General features: G+C 40.6%; 1 protein-coding gene across 4 annotated transcripts in view; it reads left to right on the top strand.

Moving 5' to 3' along the window:
* Nucleotides 1–27,090, top strand: part of tpk1 (thiamin pyrophosphokinase 1) — an 89,695-nt gene that overhangs the window by 9,697 nt on the left and 52,908 nt on the right. For all 4 annotated transcript variants that reach the window (XM_080306453.1, XM_026179388.2, XM_026179389.2 and 1 more), the window contains exon 4: nucleotides 17,177–17,246. In XM_080306453.1, coding sequence (XP_080162579.1) covers nucleotides 17,177–17,246 — 70 coding nt within the window. The remainder of the gene's footprint in view (nucleotides 1–17,176; nucleotides 17,247–27,090) is intronic.

The raw sequence follows: 27,090 nt of genomic DNA, 5'->3' as shown, positions 1-27,090 counted from the left end.
AGACAGTGACCAACTGCAAGAAACATCTCATATCTGTTTGCCAACAAAGGCTTTTCCACCAAGTACTAAGTCTTGTTTTTCTTGAGGATAAAATGCTTTTTTCATAAAAAATCAATGTATAACTTATATGTAATGTATTTTTTCCCCTGGATTCTCGATTGATATTCCATATGTCTCCATTAAAATTAAACTACAATAAAAATTAGAGATTGTGTCTTTGGAAGTGAGCAAACATGCAAAGTCAGCAGAGGAATAAATAAGTATTTCTCAATTACACTGAACAAAAATATAAACGCAACACCTTTGTTACTGCTCCCATTCCCCATGGGATGGACGTAGAGACCTAAAATTCATTCCAGATACACAATATAACCATCCCTCCCAAACAGTGGTCACAAATCAGTCCAAATGTGTGGTAGTGGGCACATCTGCTATATTGAGATAATCCATCCCACCTCACAGGTGTGCCACATCAGGATGCTGATCTGACATCATGAGTAGTGCACAGGTGTACCTCAGACTGCCCACAACAAAAGGCCACCCTGGAATGTGCAGTTTTGTCTCACAGCAAAATGCCACAGATGCCACAAGCAATGAGGGAGCGTGCAATTGGCATGCTGACAGCAGGAATGTCAACCAGATCTGTCGCCCGTGCATTGAATGTTCATTTCTCAACCATAAGCCGTCTCCACAGGCGTTTCAGAGAATATGGCAGCACATCCAACCGGCCTCACAACCGCAGACCTCGTGTAACCACACCAGCCCAGGACCTCCACATCCAGCAGGTTCACCTCCAAGATCGTCTGAGACCAGCCACCCAGACAGCTGCTGGAACAATTGGTTTGCACAACCAAACAATTTCTGCACAAACTGTCAGAAACTCAGGGACGCTCAACTGCATGCCCGTCGTCCTCATCGGGGTCTTGACCTGACTCCAGCTCGTCGCCGTAACAGACTTGTGTGGGCAAATGCTCACATTCGATGGCGTCTGGCACGTTGGAGAGGTGTGCGCTTCACGGATAAATCATGGTTCACATTGTTCAGGGCAGATGGCAGCTGAGAATGTCCCAGTTCTTGCATGGCCAGCATACTCACCGGACATGTCACCCATTGAGCATGTTCGGGATGTGCTTGACCGGCGTATACGACAGCGTGTACCAGTTCCCACGAATATCCAACAACCTCGCACAGCCATTGAAGTGGAGTGGACCAACATTCCACAGGCCACAATTGACAATTTGATAGACTCCATGCGACGATGTGTTGCACTGCATGAGGCAAATGGTGGTCACACCAGATACTGACCGGTTCTGGGTCCCCAGACCCCCAATAGCGCAAAAAACTGCACATTCCAGGGTGGCCTTTTGTTGTGGGCAGTCTGAGGTACACCTGTGCACTACTCATGATGTCAGATCAGCATCCTGATGTGGCACACCTGTGAGGTGGGATGGATTATCTCAATATAGCAGATGTGCCCACTACCACACATTTGGACTGATTTGTGACCACTGTTTGGGAGGGATGGTTATATTGTGTATCTGGAATGAATTTTAGGTCTCTACGTCCATCCCATGGGGAATGGGAGCAGTAACAAAGGTGTTGCGTTTACATTTTTGTTGAGTGTATATACTCATAACCAAAGACCAGGATACCACTTGGAGATTCCAAGTAGGCTAGATACTCTGAAGTGTTGCTTGGTGCATGCGTGCACACAAAGTCAGAGCCTTACCCTGTAGGATATATATGCTTATTAAAAGGCAAGTAAGGTCTGGTTATTTGTCTGTACAGTCCAGACTGTAAATTACAAAGAAATGGGTGAAAGGCAGGTACACCCTGGACTGGTCGCCAGTCTATCACTAGGCCTGCAATGTGAGTACGTGAATCCTGTGGTGTTTTTCATCAATGACAAGATGTTAGTATGAGTACAGAGCATTGTCAAATGTGAAATTCTAAAAGGCCATTCATTTAGGGAACTGCCATTCTATATCACCCTAAAGGTTTTCTCACTCCTGTGAAAATCTTGCTTACACATATAATATTTGCAAATAACTCAAACTTCTGTGAAAAGGGCAGAAAATTTAATGCAGAATGGGCTGTACAATCCTATTCAAACACAGAGTAGTTGCACAGTACAAGCTCACTGAATGGCTCCACTTTAGCACACTCAGAAAAGCAGTTATGGCCAAGGGCATTTTGATCGTTGTTGTTGAAGATGAGTAGAATTGTGCTCAGTCACTTTCACATCAGCAACCTGCTGGTCACAAGTTTGCTGGTAGTTTATGGACCAAGGAAATCTCTTAGATTCCAGCCACTTCCTTGTGGTAACTAGGGGACATGCGAGGACTCCATGAATAGTCTGAGTCACTTTATCAGAGTATAAAACAAAAAGAAACTCAGAAAATGTGTGTGTAAGACTAGTCGTTAAAAGATTAAAAATAGATTAAAAATAGATTTTTGAACAAAAGTAGAGCTTCAGACTCCCTAAGGTGTTGTTTATTAGATGCATTGATGCATAGAGTTATGCTAGCTGACTGTGATGTATTAAATATTAAACATATAAACCAGGCAGTGTCATGATAACCTACATCCTATAGCTTTGTTTATTTATTTTTCTTTTTAATCACTGATCAAAAACAGCACCGCTCTGAACTAGAATAACTTTAAAATTCTCATTTATTTGAGCTGGATCACTGGTTTTCCCTCAGTTTTGATGATCACCTGAAAATACAATAAAACTGTACGCTAATATATGAAATAATGTAATTAGCAAACTTACGCAGTCATGGAGGAATGTTAGTAAACAAAATAACTTTGAAGGCAAACGTGTGATTGAAACCACTTCAGGTGGAATTTTAATGAACGTGGCTTTGATATTCTTATCAACTTAGCAAAAACCCAAGAAGCACCTCCGCTTTATCCATCGCACAGCAGCTGTATAGTAAGAAATATGTTGCTCGCTTGATTTTTGCTTTTGCATAAGAGAACCTGTGAAAAGTGTTTAATAACACAAGACAAACCAATCTTCCTGATGAGATTTCACACCAAAACCTGCCTGCTACCCAACATGATGAAGATTGCTTTTCTTTTCTTTTTGTTTCTTTTTTTTTTTGGGTGGGTGGGGATCTTGAGGGAGAAGATAAGGTGATTAGGTAAATGCATGACAAAACAACATTAGAAACAATATTTGTATATGTCTATAGTTCTATATAATTGTATAAAGAAAAAATATACATATGAGTGCATATATATACCCAAAAAGCTGTCTATCCCATTAAATTTTCATTAATCTGTTGAATGTCTTGAGAGAATTTTCTTCACACTTCTGATTACATTTTGATGGCCAGAGATTTTTAATTACTTGAAAATGTAACACAAATAGAGGGATTAAAAGCATAGCAATGACCGCATCTTCACTGCACTCTGTTTTCCTGTAACCTAGGAGAACATGCTGACACTAATCTTTGGTGTCCATCTAATAGGTAGGTTCAGGGTCTTGACTATGTAAGTCATTAGACTGACTGACATGTGTTTAAACTGCAGCCTCACCTGGTGGGGCACACAGCTGCAAGGTGATAATTTTGTTAGTTATCACGTTCAATTCTCTGCTGTATGACGGGCGCAAGAATCATAAAAATCATCAAACAGAGCAAGTGCACCATTTGGCAGCAGCTGAAAACATGATGCGGCTTGATTGTGTCATGCAATGATTTGTGCATTTGGTTGTGCTAAGACAATGTTACTTTGATGAAAAAAGTGATTTTGGGTGCTTTCTGAAGTGCCAAAACCAATGCTGTGGTTTTGATGTCAAATTGTGAGGCTCTCTTGAACACAAAAAGAGTTTTGATCAGTTTTGGTCTTGGCAGCAGTGCACACTGGGACTTCAAGAAGTTTTGACAAGATGATGATTGCGTGTGAGTGGCGCTTCTCAGATCTCTCATGGTTCAATGGTAAACACAGTTGTGGCAAGTTTATCATCCCATGCTTGATGTGCGATGCATTTTTAATTTTGTTTTTGGCTAAGCAGATGCCTGCGTGTGCATGAGCGTGTCTGAGTGTGAGCCACTCTCCAAATGGTTGTTCACCTAGAGGCATCATAGCCAAGTCTCCACCCTTACATACACAAACATCTGGTGTATCTCACAAACATGTACACACTTTCAGGTCCTCTGATCTGGTGCCCCTGGGCTCCCCCCCACCCCTCATTACCTGTGGGAGAGGTAGAGCAGCAGGGAGCACAGCGGCAATGGAGGCTACAAGAGCGCAAAGCTGATCAAAGGGGAAACTCATTTACTGGTGCCAAGTGTAATGTTGTGAAGTGAGATCAACCTGCTTATCTCACCAACCCAACCTTTCACTCATCATCAGTCACCCGCTCACTCATTCACTCAGTCACGCATTTACTTGCTTTGAGATCCCTCACTTGCTCATTGAACAGCAACACAAATAAGCAGTTTAGCAAATCAAGGTGATTCAGTGAAGGTGACCCTGTCTGCAAAACAAAACTGACCTGAGTTGGCTACAAGTGCATCAATCAATCATTTGATGACGTTGAGCAGCTTGCTAAAGTTGAAGGTTGCAAACATCACCCATCAGGAATATCAGCCTTGCCAGTAAGAAGCATTTATGAACACATCAGATGGAGCTAATAGGTATGTGGAGAATTCAAAGAGAGAAGCCAGTAGCAAGGTTGGAGCTCCAAATATTCCAACAAGACTTTCAAAGACGGATGGGCATAAAAAGATTTGAAAATTTACCATCTAGAGTAATAAAGGGAAGGCTAGAGTAGTGTAAGAAGTATCAGAGTTGAGTTATAGAAAATGAGATGGTTGTGCAGGGAATCAATCATATTTGAGGAAAGGTGTGGGGTGCGTACTGGATCTGAGGACAGGGTGAAATATGGAGGGGGAAGGTGGTATGATAGATGAAGTGAGGGTGTCGAGGCATCATAATAAGGATAATAATCTTTTCACCACTCGTCGTGACCGTTTGCCCTCTCCTGTACAGAGCTAAAGCCCCAACCTGACAGGTATTAATCTTCCTAGCAAAAACCCATCAATACAGGCTTGCTGTATGTACAATATAACAATATATAAATATACATTTATAGCACAGTCACACATGAGCATATGTGGGTGTTTCCACATCATACCTAAAGCAGCATCACAGTTTGTCAAAAACCTAGTAAAATTACAGATTTAGTTACGTGTGTGTGGAAGTGCAGAGTGAATGACAAGTCAGGATGGCTTGGAAGCCTGCAGGGAGGGATTAGAGTCAGTAGTTTATTTACAAGGTCATCTCCTCTTCATTTCTTCTGCTGTCCCCACTCAGCTCACATCATATTGCCATCAGGAATGATGAGAGATCTACAGTGGCATCCAGACGTTTGGGTCCCTAGCATTTTTCTTACTGTGAGTCTGAGCGAGTCAAAGGTGGCCTGATTTCCAAATTGAATTCTTTAATATTTTTAATTGTTCTTATTTTTTTCTCCATATTTTTTTTTAAATTTCTGGCTTTCACAGTTTGAAATAATAAAAAATACAAAGAACATTGCGAGTATACAATAACTTCCTTTTTGGTAAGCTTGTAAGCACTTTTTGTAGAGATAAGAGTCTTTTGATTCCTTTTTGAAGGATTTTCTATTATTATTCACTACAAAAGGCTTCTAGTTGTGTGTCATGCTTGTTCCCCGGATGCCCTGCTTTTTGGATGTCTATCCACAGACTTTCAGTCATGTCTTACCTAAAGAGTCGCCCTACTTTAGATAGTCGATTGGAGGGCTTTAGAGGATGATTTTCCTGTTATAGAAGCCATCCTCTTCATCCTTTTTTCAGCATTTTTAGACAATATGAAGTTTGATTACAAAATTTGCTGATTTTGAATGAATCCATTCTTCGCACTGCCAATGAATTCTTTCCAGTGCCACTGACTGGACTAAACACAAGCTCAAAGGATGATGGATGAATTTATCCATATGTCTGTGAAGGTTCTCAGTCATCCAGGTCATCATAGTCTAAGGAGCTTGGAAAGAAAAGCGTCTGGACTTGTTTAAGTTGCTTGAAGACGTTTCACCTCTCATCCAAGAAGCTTCAGTTCTAAGGGTCAAATGGTGGAGAGTCCCAGATTTAAACCCAGTGGGAGTTTCTCCCCAAAGAGGGACAAAGGACCCCCTGATGATCCTCTACCTAATCACATGAGCCAAGGTGTAAAAATGGGTGTGGGTCACAATCAGCCAGGGTTTCGGGTGAGTTCATTGTGAAACCTGGCCCCTCCCTATCATGTGATTTCCTGAGGTCAGGTGGCCCAGGATGTGAGTGGGTATTAAGGCGTCTGGGAAGGGTTCTCAAAACTGGATTATAGATGGCAGACAGTTGGTGTCGTAAACCACCACCTCTGTTTAAAGATGGTCGCTCACAGTGGACATAAATGGCTTCTTTCACTCCTCTTTCAAACCATCTGTCCTCTCTGTCCAAAATGTGAACAGTCACTCCTTGGTCTGAACCTACACAACTCAGAGAAGAACACACAACTGAGGACAGTCAGTAAAAATGGGTGAAGAACCTTTCAGACCGGAATCTCACTGAACCTGAAAAGAGAGTATTAGCCAAAGGACTCAATTTTGCCATTTCTTCACAACAGTTTCCTATAGTGGACCTCATCACAGCCACAGAAACCGCCATACAGATTAATAAATTATCACTGACAGAAGCAGAGCAAATTAGGATGAAAGTCTCAGCCACCCTCTCCAGTGCCAAAGTTCCGCCGTCTAACCTCACATTACAAGAAAAGAAGGCCGTCGCTTCCCTGACAAAAAGACCACAACATCACTATTTTACCAGCTGATAAGGGAAGGTTCGCCGTGGTCCTGAGCATAACGGATTACCACAAAGATCACTACTCTCCTCAGTGACAACAATACATACGAAGCGAGACCCCACAAGCAGCTACAAGAAGAAAGCTATAGCTTGCCTTCAAGACCTTGAAAAGGACAAAATCACTGACCGCCACACATATCACCGGCTTTACCCAGGGAATGCCATACCATGCATTTACGGACTTCCTAAGATCGACAAAGAAGGTGTCCCACTCAGACCCATTGTCAGTAGCATAAACTCAGCCACTTACAACATTTCGAAACACCTTGCTACCATCCTGGCACCTCTTGTGGGAAACACCCCACACCACATCAAGAACTCCACTGACTTCACCGATAAGGTCCAGAAACTTACCCTGGATCCAGATGAAACCATGGTGTCCTTTGATGTAGTCTCTCTCTTCACTTGCATACCCACCACGGAGGCCGTGGAGACTGTCAGAAAACGACTACAAGAAGACAGCTCCTTGGAAGACAGGACAGACTTCACACCCGATCAGATTTGCACACTGTTAGACCTCTGCCTCACCACTACATATTTCAAATACAACGAGGGCTTCTACAGACAAAAACATGGCTGCGCCATGGGCTCCCCCGTGTCACCTATTGTAGCCAACCTTTACATGGACGAAGTGGAAAGGAAGGCTCTTGGCTCTTTCAAAGGGAGAGTACCCAGCCACTGGTACAGATATGTAGACGACACCTGGGTCAAAATCAAAACACAAGTGGAATCCTTCACTGCGCACATTAACGCCATGGATAAAAACATCAAGTTCACCAGGGAAGACACAAAGGACAACTGTTTGCCTTTCCTGGACTGCGCTGTGCACATTGAAGAGAATGGCAACCTCAACATTGAAGTTTACCGGAAGCCCACACACACGGACCAGTACCTCCTCTTTGACTCCCATCACCCTCTGGAACACAAACTTGCAGTAATTAGGACCCTACACCACCGGGCAGAACATGTCCCCTCTAAGCCTGAAGGAAAAAAGAAGGAACACACACATATAAAGGAAGCACTCAAAACATGCGGTTATCCTAATTGGGCATTTATAAAGTCAGCAAAGATGCACAGAAAAGAAGACCAGACACCAGCGAGGGAGGATAAGAAAGACAGACGCAACAACATTGTTATCCCCTATGTAGCCGGTGTATCAGAGAAACTCAGAGTTTTCTCCAAGCACGACATCCCGGTGCATTTCAGACCCAGCAGCACGCTCAGACAAAAACTTGTTCATCCCAAAGACAAAACTCCAAAACACAGACTTAACAATGTGGTGTATGCTGTGTAGTGCAGCGAGGAATGCCCAGACCTCTACATTGGAGAGACCAAGCAGCCACTTCACAAGCGTATGGCACAACATAGAAGAGCCACCTCCACAGGACAAGACTCAGCAGTTCATCTACATCTAGAGGACAAAGGTCACTCTTTCGAGGATGCCAATGTTCACATTTTGGACAGAGAGTACAGATGGTTTGAAAGAGGAGTGAAAGAAGCCATCTATGTCCACTGTGAGATCTTTGAACAGAGGTGGTGGTTTACGACACCAACTGTCTGCCATCTATAATCCAGTTTTGAGAACCCTTCCCAGACGCCTTAACACCCACTCACATCCTGGGCCATCTGACCTCAGGAAATCACATGATAGGGTGGGGCCAGGTTTCACAATGAGCTCACCCGAAACCCTGGCTGATTGTGACCCACACCCAGTTTCACACCTCGGCTCATGTGATTAGGTAGAGGATCATCAGGGGGTCCTTTGTCCCTCTTTGGGGAGAAACTCCCACTGGGTTTAAATCTGGGACTCTCCACCATTTGACCCTCAGAACTGAAGAAGCTTCTCGGATGAGAGATGAAACGTCTTCAAGCAACTTAAACAAGTCCAGTCGCTTTTCTTTCCAAGCTCCTTAGACAATTTATCCATATGCTTCCACCAAACTTATTCAGCCTTTTTTAAAAATCCAAATGTGTTTCTGCTTCAAAAATACAGAAAAAACAAAACTGTTATAACTTTATCAGTCCACAGACCCTGTTTCCAAGATACATTAGGATTGTTACACCACCACTACAGAGGCTTCAAAATCTTCTTCAAGGCCTCTTTTGGAGAAATAAGTGATTTGCCATTCTGCTTATCCTGTGAACAATTTTCTTGGAAAGTTCCCTTGTAGATCTTAGCATGACCTCCACATACTTGTTAATTTCTATTTCTTAACTGGATTATTAAATGAGCAAGTGGCTACCCCAAAACCATTTTTCGTCTGTTCTCTATGGGCATCAATTATTTTCAGAATGCTAGGCAGCTGCTTAGAGGAACCCATGACTGCTGATTGATAGGACAAGGTCTAAGCACTATGTATAACTTTCAAATTTGCATCCTATGTCCTTTTAGATTTTGAACAAGGTAAAAGGACACTCTGTTAAGTTATGAAAGCTTGAACTCTGCCCGAACTTTAGCATAGCACTCCTTCACTCTTTCCTTTGAAATTATACAAAATAAAAATAATAATGTAGAAAGTAATATTTAATATTTAACATCATGCCTTTTGGACATCAGTTTAACAGTGACATAAATTCTGGGTTCCCAAAACCTTTATGCTGCTGTGTTTGTATGTATGTGAATGAGCTTGTTAGGCTCAAATGCCCTGATGTGAAGGAGAAGATGAGTTAATTGTTGTATTTGTGGTCTTCTTCAAACAACAGAATAACAGTAATTAGATTTTACTGCCTGCGGATAGAGTACAGATGGAGAGATAATCTTTCTCAAGTTCAGTTTACCCACTTGAGCCATTTACTGTGATGAAGGCAAATGGGACATTGAGAAATCTGTTGTATGCACATTTCTGACTCTAAAGGATTTGTGTCAAGAATAGCAGTGTTAAAACAGGAGAACTCACTTTCTGAGTATTTGACATGCAGAAATGAATCAAAGGCCTTCACAGTGACAATTTAGAGGGGGAAAAATACAAGTAACCATAGAAAATTAGCCAGTGAGTCACAGGCATTTGGTCCAACCTGGTCCTAAGGGCTGATGCTAATTCAGTTTACTTCAGCATGGCCACACTGTATCATGTATAAAATGTCTTTAAATGGGGATTATCAGGCACATGTCAGCTGACTGACCAAATAAATGCTTCTCAAGCAATTTTCTGACCACTGGCAAAGCTATGGAGGAATATATTTCAGGCCTCTACATCAGTTGATGTCATGCCCCACTTAAAAACGAAGTGTTGACTGGAGTGAGGGGTAACACAAAGTGAAAGAGAACACATGAACTACTGGAGAATAGATGTCATTTAAACGTGATTTATTGCCCAAAACTACTACAGTAAAAATGAACACAGGGAAGCTCTTTTCTTCAGGGTCTCCAAGGCCAAAACAACAAACAAAACACCCCCTTTAGCTAAAAATCAAACCAAGTACTCACTAACCAAAACAAAATACAATGGCTGAGCTCCATGTCTAACCAAAAACAGGAGAAAACAGTTGAAACAAAAATGGCAGAGAACCCCTACCTGCTTCCACAATGATGAACTAATTAACACAATAAGGGCACACCTTTGCTTACAATAAAAGAAAGAAAACCAAAGTTCACAGAGTTTAAGTTCTCACACCCATACACACTAAGGCCCGCTGCCCAAAACACTACAGCTCATAGCTCTGGCAAAAATGGGGAAAGTGGCAGGGCTGTGGCAGTTTAGGATGGCAGACTATATGCCGTGGCTGACGAGCTGGAACACACCTCAGCTGTGGCTCATGAGGCAGACCTGCAACACAAGAAAAGGAGAAAAAAAAACCTCTTTTACAGAGGGAGAGCCACTAGAGGTCAGTGACCGTAACACCCCCCCACATAAAATATCACATACAGTAAACAGACACTTTTAACAACTGCCACCAAGTCCGTTACTGGGGTTAATACTGGGTCCTGGACAGTGCATCAGCCACGTTGTCCATACTTCTCTGATGTTGGATGTCTATGTTGTACTCCTGAGCAAGCAATGCCCATCCCATCAATCTTTGGTTGTGATTGTACATGTGCTTTAGGAATACCAGAGGGTTATGGTCAGTATAAACCATGACAGGGGTGGTGGTTGACCCCACGTACATGTCAAAATGCTGCAGAGCAAGCAACATGGCCAGGGTTTCCTTCTCAATGGTGGAATAGTTGAGTTGATGAGGCTTGAACTTAGCTGAGAAGTAGGAAACCGGGTGACTGATGCCATCAACTCCATCCTGTAACAGTACTGCTCCAGCGCCGGTAGCGCTTGCGTCCACTTCCAGCTTGAAGGCCTTGCTGAAGTCCGGAGCAGCCATTACAGGGGCACCTCAAAGGAGAGACTTTGCACAGTCAAATGCATGTTGGCACTCAGCAGTCCATACGAAGGGTTCCTTTGGACTGCACAGATGAGTCAGGGGAGCCACTACTGTCGAAAAGTTCCGGCAGAAACATCAGTAGTAGCCCACTAGACCCAGGAATCACCTGAGCTCCCGTCTTGTGGTGGGCACCGGGTAGCTCAGTACGGCCTCCACTTTGCATTCACGGGGCGCACCTGGCCATGTCCTACTTGTTTTCCGAGGTATGTCACTACCGCCTTGGCAAATTCACACTTTGCCAGGTTCCGAGTTAGGGAAGCCTGGGTTAAACGAGCAAAAACATCCCTCAGAGTACTCACATGGTCAGTCCAGCAAGAAGAATATACCACAATGTCATCCAAATACACATTACAACTGTTAATGTCCGCTAACACAAAGTTCATAAGTCGTTGGAAAGTGGCTGGTGCATTCCGCATGCCAAACGCCATCACTGTGTACTGCAAGAAATGGTCTGGAGTAACAAATGCTGAAATATCAGAGGCTCTGCTAGTTAGAGGAACCTGCCAGTACCCTTTTAACAGATCTAGCTTTATGTAGGTGGCGGCTCCAATACTGTCTATGCAGTCTTCCATGCGAGGCAACGGGTATGAGTCAGGGACTGTGACTGCATTTACCCTCCTAAAATAAGTACAAAAACGTGGAGAACCATCTGGCTTTGGTGTCAGCAGACATGGAGAGCTCCAAGAGCTATGGCTAGGTATCGCCAAACCATTTTCAAGCAGGTACTGTACCTCTTTTTTCATTAATTCCCTCTTGAGTGGGGGGCACCGGTATGCGTGTTGCTTAATAGGGCACGCATCACCCACGTCAATGTCGTGCTTTAACACTGGGGTTTTAGACGATACATCCCCAAACAGACTAGGGTGCGCTTGGATCAGATTTTTCATGTCGTCTTTCTTGTCATGAGGAAGATAGGAGAGGTACGTGTCTAAGGCACCAAGAACCTCTGAGTTTGCGAGCCTGCCACTCTGCTGACCTTCACTACCCTTCACCAAACCATCATCATGGTTTATGGGCACAGAAATGAGTGAGATGGAGCCCTCGTGATCGTCTTCCCTAGAGTGAAACAGTTTCAGCATATTTATATGGCAGAGCCATCTTTTACGCCTTCTATCTGGAGTGCAAACAATGTAGTCTGTGTCATTGACTTTGCACTCTACCACATATGGTCCCGCAAATTGGGCTGACAGAAATGGACCAGATGTGGGCACCAACATGAGTACCTGATCACCAGGTTTAAAAGAACGCTGCACTGCCTTCCTGTCATACTGCCGCTTCATTTTCCCTTGGGCTGCTGACAGAGACTTCTTAGCTATTGCACAAGCATGGTACAAACGTTCCCGACACTGCGTGACAAACTCAAGCACATTTGATTGCGGCTGCACATCAGATAAAAACTGTTCTTTCAGAGTTTTTAGTGGCCCTCTCACACTATGCCCAAAAACTAGTTCAGCAGGGCTGAAACCAAGGGACTCCAGTTTTGCTTCACGAGCTGCAAACAGTAGGAATGGCAGTCCCTCATCCCAGTTCTTGTCAGTCACCAGACAATATTTTCGCATCATCAACTTTATGGTCTGGTGCCATCTTTCTAGTGCACCTTGTGACTGGGGATGGTAAGGGCTGGAAGGGATGTGTTTGATACCCAGTGATTGTAATGTCTGCTTGAACAGTTTTGACTGGAAATTATAATAATGATAATAATAATAATAATAATGGATTGGATTTATATAGCGCTTTTCAAGGCACCCAAAGCGCTTTACAATGCCACTATTCATTCACTCTCACATTCACACACTGGTGGAGGCAAGCTACGGTTGTAGCCACAGCTGCCCTGGGGCAGACTGACAGAAGCGAGGCTGCCATATCGCGCCATCGGCCCCTCTGGCCAATGGCAAATTGCTGCCTTGGTCGGTCTGAACAACTCTAGGCAGACCAAATGTTGAAAAGAATTTAAGTAGAGCCTTAATCACAGTGGGAGCGGTGATTTTTTGAAGTGGTATGGCTTCAGGAAAACTGGTTGTGGCACACATGATTGTCAAGAGGAACTGATTACCTGTTTTTGTTCTGGGTAGAGGGCCCACACAGTCCACTAAAACACGCTCAAAAGGCTCCCCAACTACCGGGATGGGTTTAAGAGGAGCAGGTGGCGCCGTCTGATTAGGTTTACCCACAATTTGGCAAAATTGGCATGTTTTGCAGAACTTGGCAACGTCTTTCTTTAGACCTGGCCAGAAAAAGTGCTGAAGAATGCGGTCATAGGTTTTAGTGATTCCTAAATGACCTGACCGTGGGTGTTCATGCGCAAGCTGCAACATGCCACCCTGGCAATCCCTAGGAACGACTATTTGGCGTACCACCCCCCAACCCACATCATCTCCTTCCTGCTGTAATGTAGGTCTTGAGACCCATTTCCTTAGCAGTAACCCATCTTCAAGATAAAACCTGTGTGCCTTTTTATTGTTTGTTAACTCACTTACCTCTTTAAAACACTTAGCGAGTGACTTTTCCTGAGCATGGCTCAAACACTCACGTGAGACTGGCAAAGGAAGAACCTCAGACAGAGTAGCCAGACCCTGTTCATCGAGTGCTGGTTTAGAAGGGCTAGCAGCCGGCTCTCTGTCCCCAGTTAGAACAGATCCAAGAACAGTCTCACTCAGGTTCACTTCCTCCAGCTTACGAGCTTGCGACCTGGTAAGAACACTGACAGAAAACACATCAGGGTGGGATTTCAACAGCTCATCCTCTTCTGGGATACAGCTGGGTTTATCCACCACTTCAGGAACAGGGAGTACTTTGTCCCCAGCAATATCATTTCCCATTATAAACTCAACACCCTGAATAGGAAATGAGTTTCTCACTGCAACCTTGAAAAAACCAGAGGCTAACTCCGACTGCACATGAACACAATGTAATGGTGCAGGTATGTAGGCCATCCCAATACCTTGCACTATCGTACTCGCGTTACAAGATGACTCCTCACTGACTGGCAAAACGTCGGCCAATAGAAATGATTGTGAACCACCCGTGTCCCTCAGTATTCTCACGGGCTTTTGATCCCCAGGAAACCCTGTTAAGGAGACAAAACCATCGAAAATGAAGGGTTTAAGGGTTGGCAAGCTCATCCTTACGTTCCCTTTCTTTGGCCTCAAGTTCAAGACGAGCCAAACGTACCTTTACGCGTGCACTAACACTGGGATTACTGGATTCGACAGAGAATCCAGTAATGTAAAAGGACCGTAACGGTTGACATTTACCATGCAAACATTCTCACTATAATACACCAAATCGCTGTCTGTGTGTCTGCAAACACCTCTTGCAAGATGATCATTCACCAAGAAATCATTGTATTTGCAGCAAAATGTTAATTCTTAACCCATTTACTCGAAATAAACTGTAAATATAACAAATTAATTGGTCGCCTATTGAGCAGAGTCATGCTAACACTTGTTAAGAACAGGTAGTTTCTTGCTTGCTTAACAAATACATAGCTTTTGGTTTTGTGCTGTTACACCACTGCTCAATTATTATTATTTTATGAGATTGCTTTTTTTTTTTTAACTCATCGCTGTAAACTGTCCTTATTTTAAGTCAGGCAGGAGGTTGTAAAAACAATCTTTTATAAGATTTTCTATTTGCATTTTAAAGTCATGTAAAGTTAAAATGGACTTTTAGACAGTACTGGAAGTACTGCACATCTAAACAAGTATTGTCTAGGAGAAGTCTCCGGCTCTAAAGTGTTACTGAGTGACGGACTGGCAGCTCTTTTTCTTACAACTTAGAAAGAATGTGTCGAGATTACCGGATCACTACAAGTAAAATAAATATAGCCACGCTATTGCATGTAATAATCATTGCTACAAATGACAATACATCATTTTGAAACATTTTTCTGATGTTGGTAAGGCTTTTAGATTTATTGTAACCACATGTGTTTGTACGCTTAAATGGAGCGCAATATAGACAGAGCTGCAAAAAAACAACTGACAGACAGAAGTTACTGTTCTCAAATTTGTGTGAAGTCTGAAAATTATTCAGTGTCTGTGTGTGTATGCACACACTTATACACAGATAATGACTGATAGCTTTACAGTCTGTCACCGGTCTTAAAGGAAAGTTTCTGTTTTTCAAGGAGTTGTCATTTGAAAAGTTTCTCAGCCTTTGCTCTCTGTCAGAGATAATGAGTCATTTACATTCCAATCATTTCTTGACGTGAAACATCGGCAGCAGGTGGTGGAGGTTATGAATAAAAGCAGTACCTTCAGTATAAGCGTCTTATTTACATCAGTGCAAATGCATCTGCGTTGTCGCTTTTTAAGAGCTAAGGGTGAGGAGAGTTAGACTCAGAATGTGAGAATAATCATTCTTCTCCTTTTATCTCGCTAATTGCGTCCAATTTAGCATACGTTTAAATGTGATTTACAGTATGTAGGTGTGATGTACATTGTTAAGTCCTTCACGTATTTTTAGAGGCCACGGTGCTGCTGATGTGTTAAAAGTTGTGCCATATGTAAAAGTAATGGAAGTCGGTTTTAGCACCTATTTCAAGTTGACACTGTTGCACATCTGTTGTATTTCTTGTCACAGTTCACTCAGTATGTGCATGTATGATGTGTGAAAATCAGTGCGTCTTTCCCCAGGAGTGTGAGTTTTTTTCCTTTTTTTTTTTATACCACAGCCAAACATCTTTTCAGCATTATTTAGTTAATAATGAAACACCTAGGAATGCAAAGTAATATTCAAACGCTAAATACCACTTTATTTAGACTAATGTCTTCTTTTCTAAGTTCACATTAAATGAGAAGTAAACTTTGGGGGGGTTCCGTGTTCCAAACACAACACAGAGTTATATCAAGCGTATGAAAAGTACTGGGTTGGGGGAATGGACACAGTTCTTGAAAAGAAAGCTTTAGAGACATAAAAATGCACGAGTGTTGCCCGTCTCTGTGGTGCAGGCTTTAGTTAGTTTTAAACAAGGTGAAAGTAAAACTTTGGCTGATCCTTTGAAGTTTTCCCTTGTGTGAACACGGCAGCCCTAAACAGAAAAGGGCTCTTAAAAAATAGGTTGCGTGTTAAATTTGAATAGAATAGAAGCAGAGAGAGAGAGAGCATACATTTGCAAATGGTTTGCATCTAATTTAGTGCAACTTGAATAATATTTTAAGAATGGCAAATAATCCCATCATTTGAGTGTTACTTAAAGCTAAAAAGATAAGTGCTCTTTCGCTGCCTTTCCCTTTTAAAGGGTCAAATAGCTTTAGCCATAATGCTTTGCTGGCACTGTGGAATGCGCCGCTTGTAATGTTTTCATTGGGAGAAAGTGGTTTCTTTCTAAAAAATTTGGACCTTATTCAAACTTTGTACATTTCTGCAATGATTGAAGTAAATCCATTTATCAAAAAACCTTGGGAATGCTGATGTTGGCGTTCAAAGTACTTTCTTAAAAATAACACATTGTTAATGTTATATAAGTCCCTTTTTGTATAAATGTGTTTTTTGAAAAAAAAAAAAAACCACTTGACACGTTTTGAAAGGAAACTTTTCGGGGATAAAAAGAGCGAGTGTGAATTACATTTATTAGAAGTGACAGTGGAAAGATGTCGCGTGTGAGCTGGTTCCTAATGATAGCGTATCTAAATATACAAGCTCCTTAATTATTTTATTTTTCGCACTCATAATGGCACATTTCTTAATTATGGTAATGAGGCGTATGGAAAAAAATTAAAGTTATGGTATATGGTAAAATAAAAATTGACTCAAGAAATCCTGAAGTGACTGTATCCAGGTTACTGATCCATAAGAGACTTTACGAACACACATGTAGTGTTGATCAAGGTTTGAAGAGAATCTTGTTTCACCTTTAGAGGAAATTTTAGAAATATGCACCATTTATTTCAAACAAACTGGATAAATATGCATCTTTCTTTCTATAGCTCTCTTGAGGGCATGTGCTGATGGAGCTGCTAATCACCTTCATAACATCACAGCTGGGGATCGCGACAGGTGAGGCGACCTCGTGTCACATTTGCATTAGTTAATATGTGCTTTCTCTAAAGTGCCTTTGTTTTTGTGCTTACTTGTATGATTTGGAGAATTTTAATTACACAAAGGAATTGTTTAGATATTTTTCTCCAAGTGTTATGTTTTGGGTTCAGCAGCTGTACGTCTGGTTTCTGTGACTTCTGTGCATGACTTTACCCCTGCTCTCCAGCTCAGATGTATCCTGTATGTGTGCCACATGTGTGTTTCTGACAGAGTATTTTAGGAGTGCATTCTGTTGCGGCATTTGTGTGCGCGTGTGCGTGTGAGGCTAATGGAGGACTGCTGTCAGGTCAGAGATGGATCTGGGGATCACTGGGTCCCTGAAGTGTTCAGGCTTTCACATTAACACCCAGCATGTGAGCACGAGCCTGTGTTTTGTAAGGGTGTGAATGGGATGTTGTGTGTGTTTGTCTGTCGACGTGCATGTTCTTTCTCTTCTTTCAATGTAACAAACTTTCAAGTTGTAGACATCTCTTTAATGTCTTTGAGGCCCATTAACTTCCTCACAAGAAAAACTTATATTAGTCCTTAAAAAGAGAAAATACATCAATCTTTTTTTTTTTTTTAAATTTTCAAGCTAAAATATTATTGCCTGAAAGTATGTAGTTATGCTGGGCATATTGTTTATTTATCTTTATTTACTTTTGTTCGATCAAATATGAGTTAAAGCATGAGCTCATGAATTGTACACTTTTCAGCCACCTTATTAGTTACATGTTATTAGTACCAGTTTGGATTATTTTTTGCTTTCAGAGCTGAATGTTTCATCAGAAATTGAGACTCATGAGACCAGGAGATGTTTTTTCAATGTTCTGTTTATCTTTTTTGGTGAACCCATACACGTTTTAGCCTCCCGTTTCCTGTTCTTAGCTGACAGGAAGCATACCAGGTGAGGTCTTCTGCTGCTGCTGTAGCCCATCTCCTTCATTGTTAGCTGTGTTGTGCATTCATAGAGGGTCTTCTGCATATCTTGTGACAAGTGGTCCCTACTTTAAGTTGATATCTAGGTAACATATTTATATTATTTTTTTTTTCTTTTTCAGACCATTCCAGAGATATGTGCAGTGAAATATGTGTTAATCAGCACTTTCTAAAATACATGTTCAGAATCACTTGACCATATTGACATGTGTTTGGTTGTTTGCGTATTTGCGTTAATGAGTAACTGAACAGGTGTACCTAATGAAGTGGCTGTGTGTAGTGTTGTAAATTTTAGCAATTTTTTCAAAAATAACAGCTTACCTGTATTATCTGTAACTCTGCAAAACAGACTAAGAACAAGAAAAATAAGAGTGAAATAAAAGAAGAGTAAAAGTATAATTGGATTGATTAAAAATGTTAATTTATGGCCAGTGCACTGTTGCATGATCAGGACAAATGTAAGCAGAAAACCAATAAAATGTTATTTTCCAGCCACAGTAATAGCTAAAAAATTATAGTTACAAATGACTGCTGCAAATATGAAACAACAAAACTGCCATTTCAGTTCAGTGTTATAACAAAGTGTTTTGAGTAAGACAGTTTCATCTGATCAATACTATAAACATGGTGAGTTAAGACCTGCATGCTGCAGGTTGACTGCAGTGCATTTTACCATATATTATGACAATGCTCAAACAGCAACTATCATTTCTAATAAGCTAGTAAGACTGTCTTTTGTGTGTTTTTTTGCTCTGCTTTAGAAATAAAGCAAGCTATATATATATAGATATATAGATCTATGTTGTGTGTCTGTCACATACGCCATGTGAGTCTTGATGGCAGAAGCATTGCACTTAGTTCTGTGTAGTTGTGTGACACAGCAGATTCATCATCTGACCCCTCAGCTCGAGCTCTGTCAGCAGGCTGTACAGTGGAGCTGTCAGCTATGCCCGCCTTTTAGCCTGAGTGCTCCAAACACCAACAGCATCTGTCCTCAAAAGTTATGCATTACAGTGCTGGGAGGGTGCCGGAAAGGAGGGAAGAAAGGGAGGGGATGCTTATGGGTGTGGAAGTGTAAATCAATCACCAGCAAGTTAAGATGTATTTAACCCAACATTACCATAACTAATGGACTACAGAGAGGGATAGAAAAGGAGGAAGGGATAAAGAAATGCAGGTAATCAATCAAAGCCAAATTTTATGAGAGCATAACGGTGCTGGAACACAGACAAGAGCAGCAACTTTCCCATGAATCAAATAAGATTCAGCAGTGTGAGGTATGAGGGAGATAAATAGGAAGAGAAAAGCAGAAGAAATGTATTGAAAACAAAGAGAAGTTGAAGATAAAGATGTAGTACATACAGTGGGCATGCTCGTCTATAGTAATGTGGGAGTGCACGTTGAGCTTTCCCCAAATTATGTGTAAACACATTACAGAATTTCTTTTCTTTTCTTTTTTTAATATTCATTTACATACAGAGCAAATTGCACTCAAAAATAAAAAAAGCTGTTAGTTCAGTGTTATAAACTCTCACTTGGAGATCAGCAGACTCATAAAACGATTAATCCCTTCAAATTCCTGCAAGTAATCCAGAAAAATTGCACTGCTTCACTATGGGGGCACATTCATACTCGTGCCCCCATAGTGAAGAACGATAGGACTAGGACTGCACAGTCGAATTTGAATCTTGATCATAATTTTGTTTTCCTACAATTAAATGAACATTATTAAGTAATATTAAAAAAAATGCCTGCTGAGCCAATTAAAATGCAAAGCAAAAGAAACCCTAAAACTATGCCTGATGATGTGCCTGCATGTGCCAGTCAAAACTGTGCACTGTAACTATGCTGCTTGATGTTTCCTGGATGAGTAACACTACATCATAAGACAAATCCATCCATTCATCAATCCATCCTCTTCCACTTATGCATTTCACAGTCGGGCATACAACAATCATCGATTCCAATGTCTGTAACAGCAGAAGGTAAAGAGCTTTTTTCTCAAAGCAAATACTTCCGATCAACCAAAGATATGTTATCCCCTCACGCAATGATTTACTCTAACTGGCAATACCTCCACTGTACAATATGCAAAACATCACATGGAAGGGAAAAACGGATCTCACAGATGTTGAATACTTTTCTCTGGATTTTTTCTTCACATCCATTATGCAGGTACGAAGTGAAACACTTTCTATTTTGTGAGGGACTTAATAAACGGGAATGTAGAACAAGGTTAATGGGAAAGCTGAGCGATTTTTCTTTTTCTTTATTTTTTAGAGATGCACTGAATTTAGGTGAATTTGGAGGACCAATTTTATTTTGCTGTAGTAAGAATGTAGAACAACATGGATGTGAAAGCAGCAGTCAAATGACAGTCCATTAAAAACAGTTTTGTCACTAAAATCAAGGTAAGGTTGTGAGAAACAGTAGTGATCTCAATATTGATTAAAATAATTGTGAGTATCCTTTTGGCCATAATTAGTGTCTGGTGGTGGGATGTGGGGGGTAAATCTTTGAGTTGCAGAATGGGGTTTTCATGGATTTTCTTGTCCTTCAGTTTGACCATATTTTCTGCTTTGTTTGCCAGTGAAGACAAGAGACATTCGAAATTGAAATTTTCCAGCAATGCGATTTTATTAATGCCTTCTTCAAAATGTGGACGATGTCAAACCATAAAAAGTGAAGTGAGACTTTGCAGGGTTTTTTCCACATATGTGGCTGTGACTATGATTTCCATCACAGAATAATGAGAATAATGTTTCTGGTCAACCTTCACATTCTTCTGTACTGCCACAAGAGCAGAGTGGGTGGACGGCCTCCTACAGTTAAAAGAAAGGCGCCACGTAATCTTCTGTCAAAACAGGCTTAATGGTAGACATTAGGGATGTAGAGAGGAGGGGGTGCTTCAGGCTAAGGCTCTCTGCCTCTCATGATGAGTCAAACGACAATGATTCTACTCGGTGAGAGAAGGCAAACGGTGCATATTTTTGATTTCTCCATGAAGCATGCATCTATATATTTTTTTTTTTCAATCTTATTTTAAAGTGTTCACTCCAAGCTTATGTAAGACATAGAAACATTCTAATATCATGCATTATTGAGTTTCTATTAGCTAGTTTCCAGCTGAAGTTTATATATTTCTCGAACTCTGTTTTCAAACCTAAATACATTTCTTTCTGATGTGCACGCCCTGAATCATACTATTTAACCAACTGCTAATTTCTTAGAAATTTGGGTCAGCTGTTTGTTCTTTTCTTGGTATCTTGCATCTCCAATTCTCCTTTTACATATTTAAGTGCAGCATGCTTAGATCTCCTAAATATTCCCGACAGTGTTGTTTATGCATATGTGCTTTTTACTCTGTCCATGTTACGTTTTTAAGTTGTCCTCTATCTTGCTCCACCTTAGGTTGGGATTATACTCTCCAAGTCTCTTAGTCTGTTGGGGCCACTCCTGAGAATGTAAATAATCTTGTTTATTGTAACAACAAGTTGTGGATTACTGCTATGCGCTCAGCCCTGCTCTGCTTAAATCAAAAGAACCTTTTGTATTAGTACCTAGTTGGATCAACTCACCATGGATCACCACGACTTAACAGGGTTTACTACCTAATGTACATTGTTGTTGTCCCGTGATGTAATTAGTATGTAAAACAAACCCTACAACAAAGGTAGATGTCAAGGCAACGCGATACCTGCTGCTATGTCTCTGGTTGAAAAATGGCAATTCTGAATTTTATAAACGAGATGCTCTCATGACTCATCGAGTAACCTTACTGACCAGCCAATTGGTGGCGTGCAGTCTGACAACGTCATATTTTAGTACCTGCTTGGATCACTTGGAACACTGGGCAAGTAGGTACTGAAAAAGTACCTGGTACCAGGTTCTATTACCTAAGGGAAAACCCTGAAAACTATGGCTACTTAAATATATGCATACTATGTATAAGAAATATATATTCATATATATAACAAAACACTGCACTTACTTATAAGGCAGTGCTGTTTAGACAGCTGTAATGAGTTATAATCCCAATTCCCAAAAAGCTAGGACAGTGTGTATAATGTGAATAAAAACAGAATGCAATGATTTGCAAATCTCATACACCTGTATTTTATTCACAGTACAGTGGAAAAAACTCAATGTAAAGCAAAGGCGGAGAAACAGGAAAAAAGGTCATTTTCTACTATGAAGCCATGCTATTGTAATAGATGCAGGTATCTACTGTATGTATGTGGTCATGTGTTTGGTTGTTTGCGTATTTGCGTATTCTGAAAGTTTTTTCAGGCAAGAATTTGCCTCAAAAAACACGTCATCTAGTATATGTTGCTATATGTACCTTTCAGCATTGATGGTGCCAATTTCATAGGCAGTAATGCACCCAGATACCATCAGAGATGCATGCTTTTTTAACTGAGGACTGATATTGTAAAAAACCTGGTCCCTCTCCTCTTTCATCTGGTGGATGCAGTTTTCCAAAAGAAAGAAAACTAATTTTTATTAATCTGATCACAGAACAGTTTCTGCTTTGCCTCAGTCCATTTTACATGAGCTTTCTCCAAGTGAAGCTAGAACTTTAGGCTACACTTGTAGATGTCATGGCAAACAGTGATTCACAGACAATGACTTCTGAGCCCATGCAGTTATTTCCAGGACATAACTATGCCTGTTTTTTTTATATTATTATCCTATTGATTATTGGTCTTGTCCACTGCACAGAGATTTCTCCAGATTCTTTTAATTCTGTACTGTAGATGAAATATTCACTTCACAATTTTACAGTGACCAACAATTTTTATTTTTTCCTGCGATTTTTCTTTCTAAGAAGCTCTGCCTCTCTACTGGGTATAAAAAGACCATTTTAATGTTACTCACCTGTTGCCAATTAATCTAATTAGATGCTAAATGTTCAAAGTGTCCCTCCAGCCGTTTCTTTTTAGTACCACTTACTTTTCCAGCCTTCCACAGATGTGCTGCAGCCATCAAATTCAAAATGAGATAATATTTTTCCCTCCAGTTTAGAATTGGGATTGTGCAATTAAAATATCGATCACAATAATTATAATATTTGAGGCTTTAGTTATATCATCCTGCATTATGATATTGTGTACTATAATATTGTTAATGATATTGTTAATTGTCTTTGGGCACTAACACTAACTATTAAGCATCTGACTTCATATAAATAAACTTCATGGGTATTCATGGGTTTTTTGCCTTTACATCAGGTCTGACACTGATGGTTGGATTTTCTTGCATAATAATAAATAATAAATAAATAAATTGCCTCTTTCAAATAAATTGACTTTGTTTATAATGTCTGCATCAAATCTAACACTGTGAGACAGGATGATGCCAAGAGCTGGATGAACAGCTTGAGGAGTATGGCTAAATGTGGATGGAGGTAATTGAACACAAGCAGTTTATAACATTTGCAGCTAGTGGTGTATGTGATGTTAATAAAATATGAGAACATATGCTTGTGTTATTGTGTCTCTGTTTGACTAGTCTGTATGTAAAAGTGAATTTTATAGCGTAGTTATATCACCATATCAAGGTCTATTCATTTTGGTTTGTTGAAGATAATGCTGTCCGCCTCAGCAAATGAAGTTGTCAAAAGCAGAAGTACTTTTTTATAAGCCTGAGTGTTGGATAGATATCTTTGACAGCCTTTCATTTTATTTCTCTCATTTTCATATATTCTACATTCCACTGACGCCTCACGATTTTTATTCTTTATGTGTGCCTGACAGGAAAGTACCTGCATGTGTGATGTAGACAAAACCACATGTTGGTTGAATTCTAATACAGATGTGATCAGAAAGGATTTAAAAGACAAATATGTTGATATTATATAGTCCCTTTACTGTTTTTTTTAATGTAGGTTGTATTCATACATTTGGAAACTGTTTAGTTGAGTTTCAGGTATTCTTTGACCAAATCAGGGTCAAATACCAGCAATTTATTTAGCAGGACTACGTATAACTCGTAACGCAAAACTGGCTCTGTCTTCACCTGCGATTCTGCTACACTCCTGATGGAGTTTGTCTATTACAGACTGATTGAAAATCCTCCCCAGTGTTTATTGCTCTGTGTTGGAAATTGACATGCTGAGTCGAGTTGATGAGCACAGGGAACTGGGCTTTGCCTTTTAATATGAGAGCTTTGCACTTCTGTTTCTACATAATGCGGTGTGCTACATTTTGTTAAGTTTATTGTATTAGAATTGTAGCAATTAAGGATAATTAAAATTACAACTGTCCTTTTTTATACTACAGCTAGTAGCCCTAAGAGTAATACAGAGAGTTAATAAACCTAGAAGATGTGGTTTGGGTATGACAGGTATGTGGTTATTAGAAGCCTGCAGATATTTAACTTATTAACTTTGGGATCAGACACAATTGAATCACATAAAGAAATCTAATTTTTCAGATGTACACATGTATGCTTTCAGCATCATGCCACGTCGAGACAGGAGGGTTTGCGGTGTGTTGATATAGACATGCGTAGACGTGTTAGACACACACGTATACCAACATGCAAGTAAGATCACACTCGCGTGCTTTGAGGTTTTGATAATTAGAATCTTTGCTGCAGTGGGATAATAAGAACTCTATTAACACTGATTGATTTTTTTAAGGCCTGTGCTTACATAACTACCCATTATGAAACCAGATAGTTATCGACCACATAAAGATGAATTATGCAACTGGTCTTTACTAACTAATAATTTATATCTTCACATTAACCCATCTTTGTTTATGCACTTAGGTATATACACAAAAAACTAGTTCATGATGATTTAAACTTTGTGACATGGTGCATTATCCTGCCGGAAGCAGCCAATCAAATATGTGGTCATAAAGGGATGAACGTAGTCAGCATCAGTACTATTGTAGGTAGTATAATGTATTTATAGGTAGGTTGTGGTATTTAAAAGATGCTCAGCTATATTCAGTTGATATTAGGAGGCCCAACTGTGCCAAGAAAATTTTCCACCATGCCATTATACCACCAGCACCCTGAGCCTTTGGTACAAGGCAGGATGGATCCATGCTTTATGTTGTTCACATCAAATTCTGACCCAGCAATCCAAATGTTGCAACAGAGACAGTCTCATCAGATCAGGCAACATTTTTATGATCTTCTATTTTCCAGTTTCCAATTTTGAGCTCATGCAAACTGTAAGGTGCCCCTCCTGCTAGCTTTTAGCTGACAGGCGTGGCACCTGGTGTGGTCTTCTGCTGCTATCACCCATCTACTTCAAGGTTTAACATGTGTTCAGAGATGCTCTTCTGTATACCTTGCCTTTCCTAGGTTGTTGCTTTTCTGTCGCCACAAGGCAGTGCATCTTAACAAATATTATAAGATATTATATCATATCATAGTAAAAATAGCCTTTTAGCAGTCTGGTTAAGGTAATTAAAACAATACAAAAAACCTGTTGTCATATTTAAAAGCACCGTGCCTATATCGTCCACTATCTGTCCCTCCTATCTTCTAAGCAAAGAGTCATTTTTGAGGTTCCATTTTAACACTTGACCAAAAAATGTCATGTGATTTGTTGTCAAATGTTTTTTGTCATGTGTCCACATTTGTATGCAAGTGTGTGTGTGTAAGAGAGTGTACTGATCACATCAGCTATTGTGAGTCTATCTAGTGCTATGCATGTCATACCGCTTTGGTTTTGGTTGTTTATGTATACGGCATGTAATGATGTCATCCAAAGCAATTCCTCCACCTCTTCATCATCTCTTCTACTCTGATTGGGAGATGCGATAGATGAGAGGAGTAATCAGAGCCACATCTCCTCAAGTGATGAAAAGGACCTGAAAAAGGGAGAAGAGTGTTTATCATGTTGTGATTCACGAGAGGGTGAAAGCTACAAGAAAATAAAATAACATATACAACATTTGGTTGTAGTTAAGTGGTCATATGGAAGCAGTGAGACCCAATTTGAAGAAAACAAAGACAGAAAAAGAAAGGTGGAAAATATAACACATCTATCCAAAAAGAAGGTGTTTCTTCTGTCCTTAGATGTTGATTCTAAGGACAGTGTTTAGATTGAAGAGTCGCTTTAATTATGCGGAAAAGTTAGAACTGCAGTGCAAAAGTGTGAGATGATTTGAAGAGACCGTGAAGAGAAGAGCATTATGTGAGAACTTGTTCATGATAAAAAAAAAACAGGCAGACGATGCAGAGAGAGAGGGACGCACAAGCTGCCTGACAGACAAAGAGATACACACAAACACAGGCAAAGGTCACACAGCCAGTCCTGCCACTCGGTGCTCAGACAAACTGGTGGTAAAATGCTCTATTTCCCATCCAAATTAAAGTGTCAGTTAACATTAATGTGGAAGTGAAGACTGTCAGGCGCACAACATGCAGACACACAAACACGCAAACAGCATTTACCCTCATGTGCACAGACACAAATACAGAATTTAGAATCTTGGCTGGTCAATTACTCTCCGCCGATGGTGTCATGCACACAGGTCACAAAGGAATGTGCGTGTGGTTGTGTGTGCATGTGTGTGTGTATGCGTTTGTGTAAAGCTCTGATCAGACCCAGTGTCACAGCTCATTCCATCTGTCACATGAAGGTTATTTCTGAATGAAGATGCAATTGTGGCGTTCTGTATAATAAGAAGGAGGCGAAATAGCCTTTGGTTGTGTGTACCTGCATATTTGTTGCTATTTATGCATATTTTGTGTGTTTATCTCAAGATGAAAAATTTGTTCCTTGATCATATTTTTTTTTGTCTTATTCAGTTGGAATTGTGCTTGTTTGTCTTTAAACCTGTGTGTGTGTGTGTGTGTGTGTGTGTGTGTGTGTGTGTGTGTGTGTGTGTGTGTGTGTGTGTGTGTGTGTGCATGTATG

This window comes from Astatotilapia calliptera, chromosome 9, assembly GCF_964374335.1.
Source record: "Astatotilapia calliptera chromosome 9, fAstCal68.1, whole genome shotgun sequence".
NCBI lineage: Eukaryota > Metazoa > Chordata > Actinopteri > Cichliformes > Cichlidae > Astatotilapia > Astatotilapia calliptera.
This window is presented reverse-complemented; position numbering and strand designations above follow the sequence as displayed.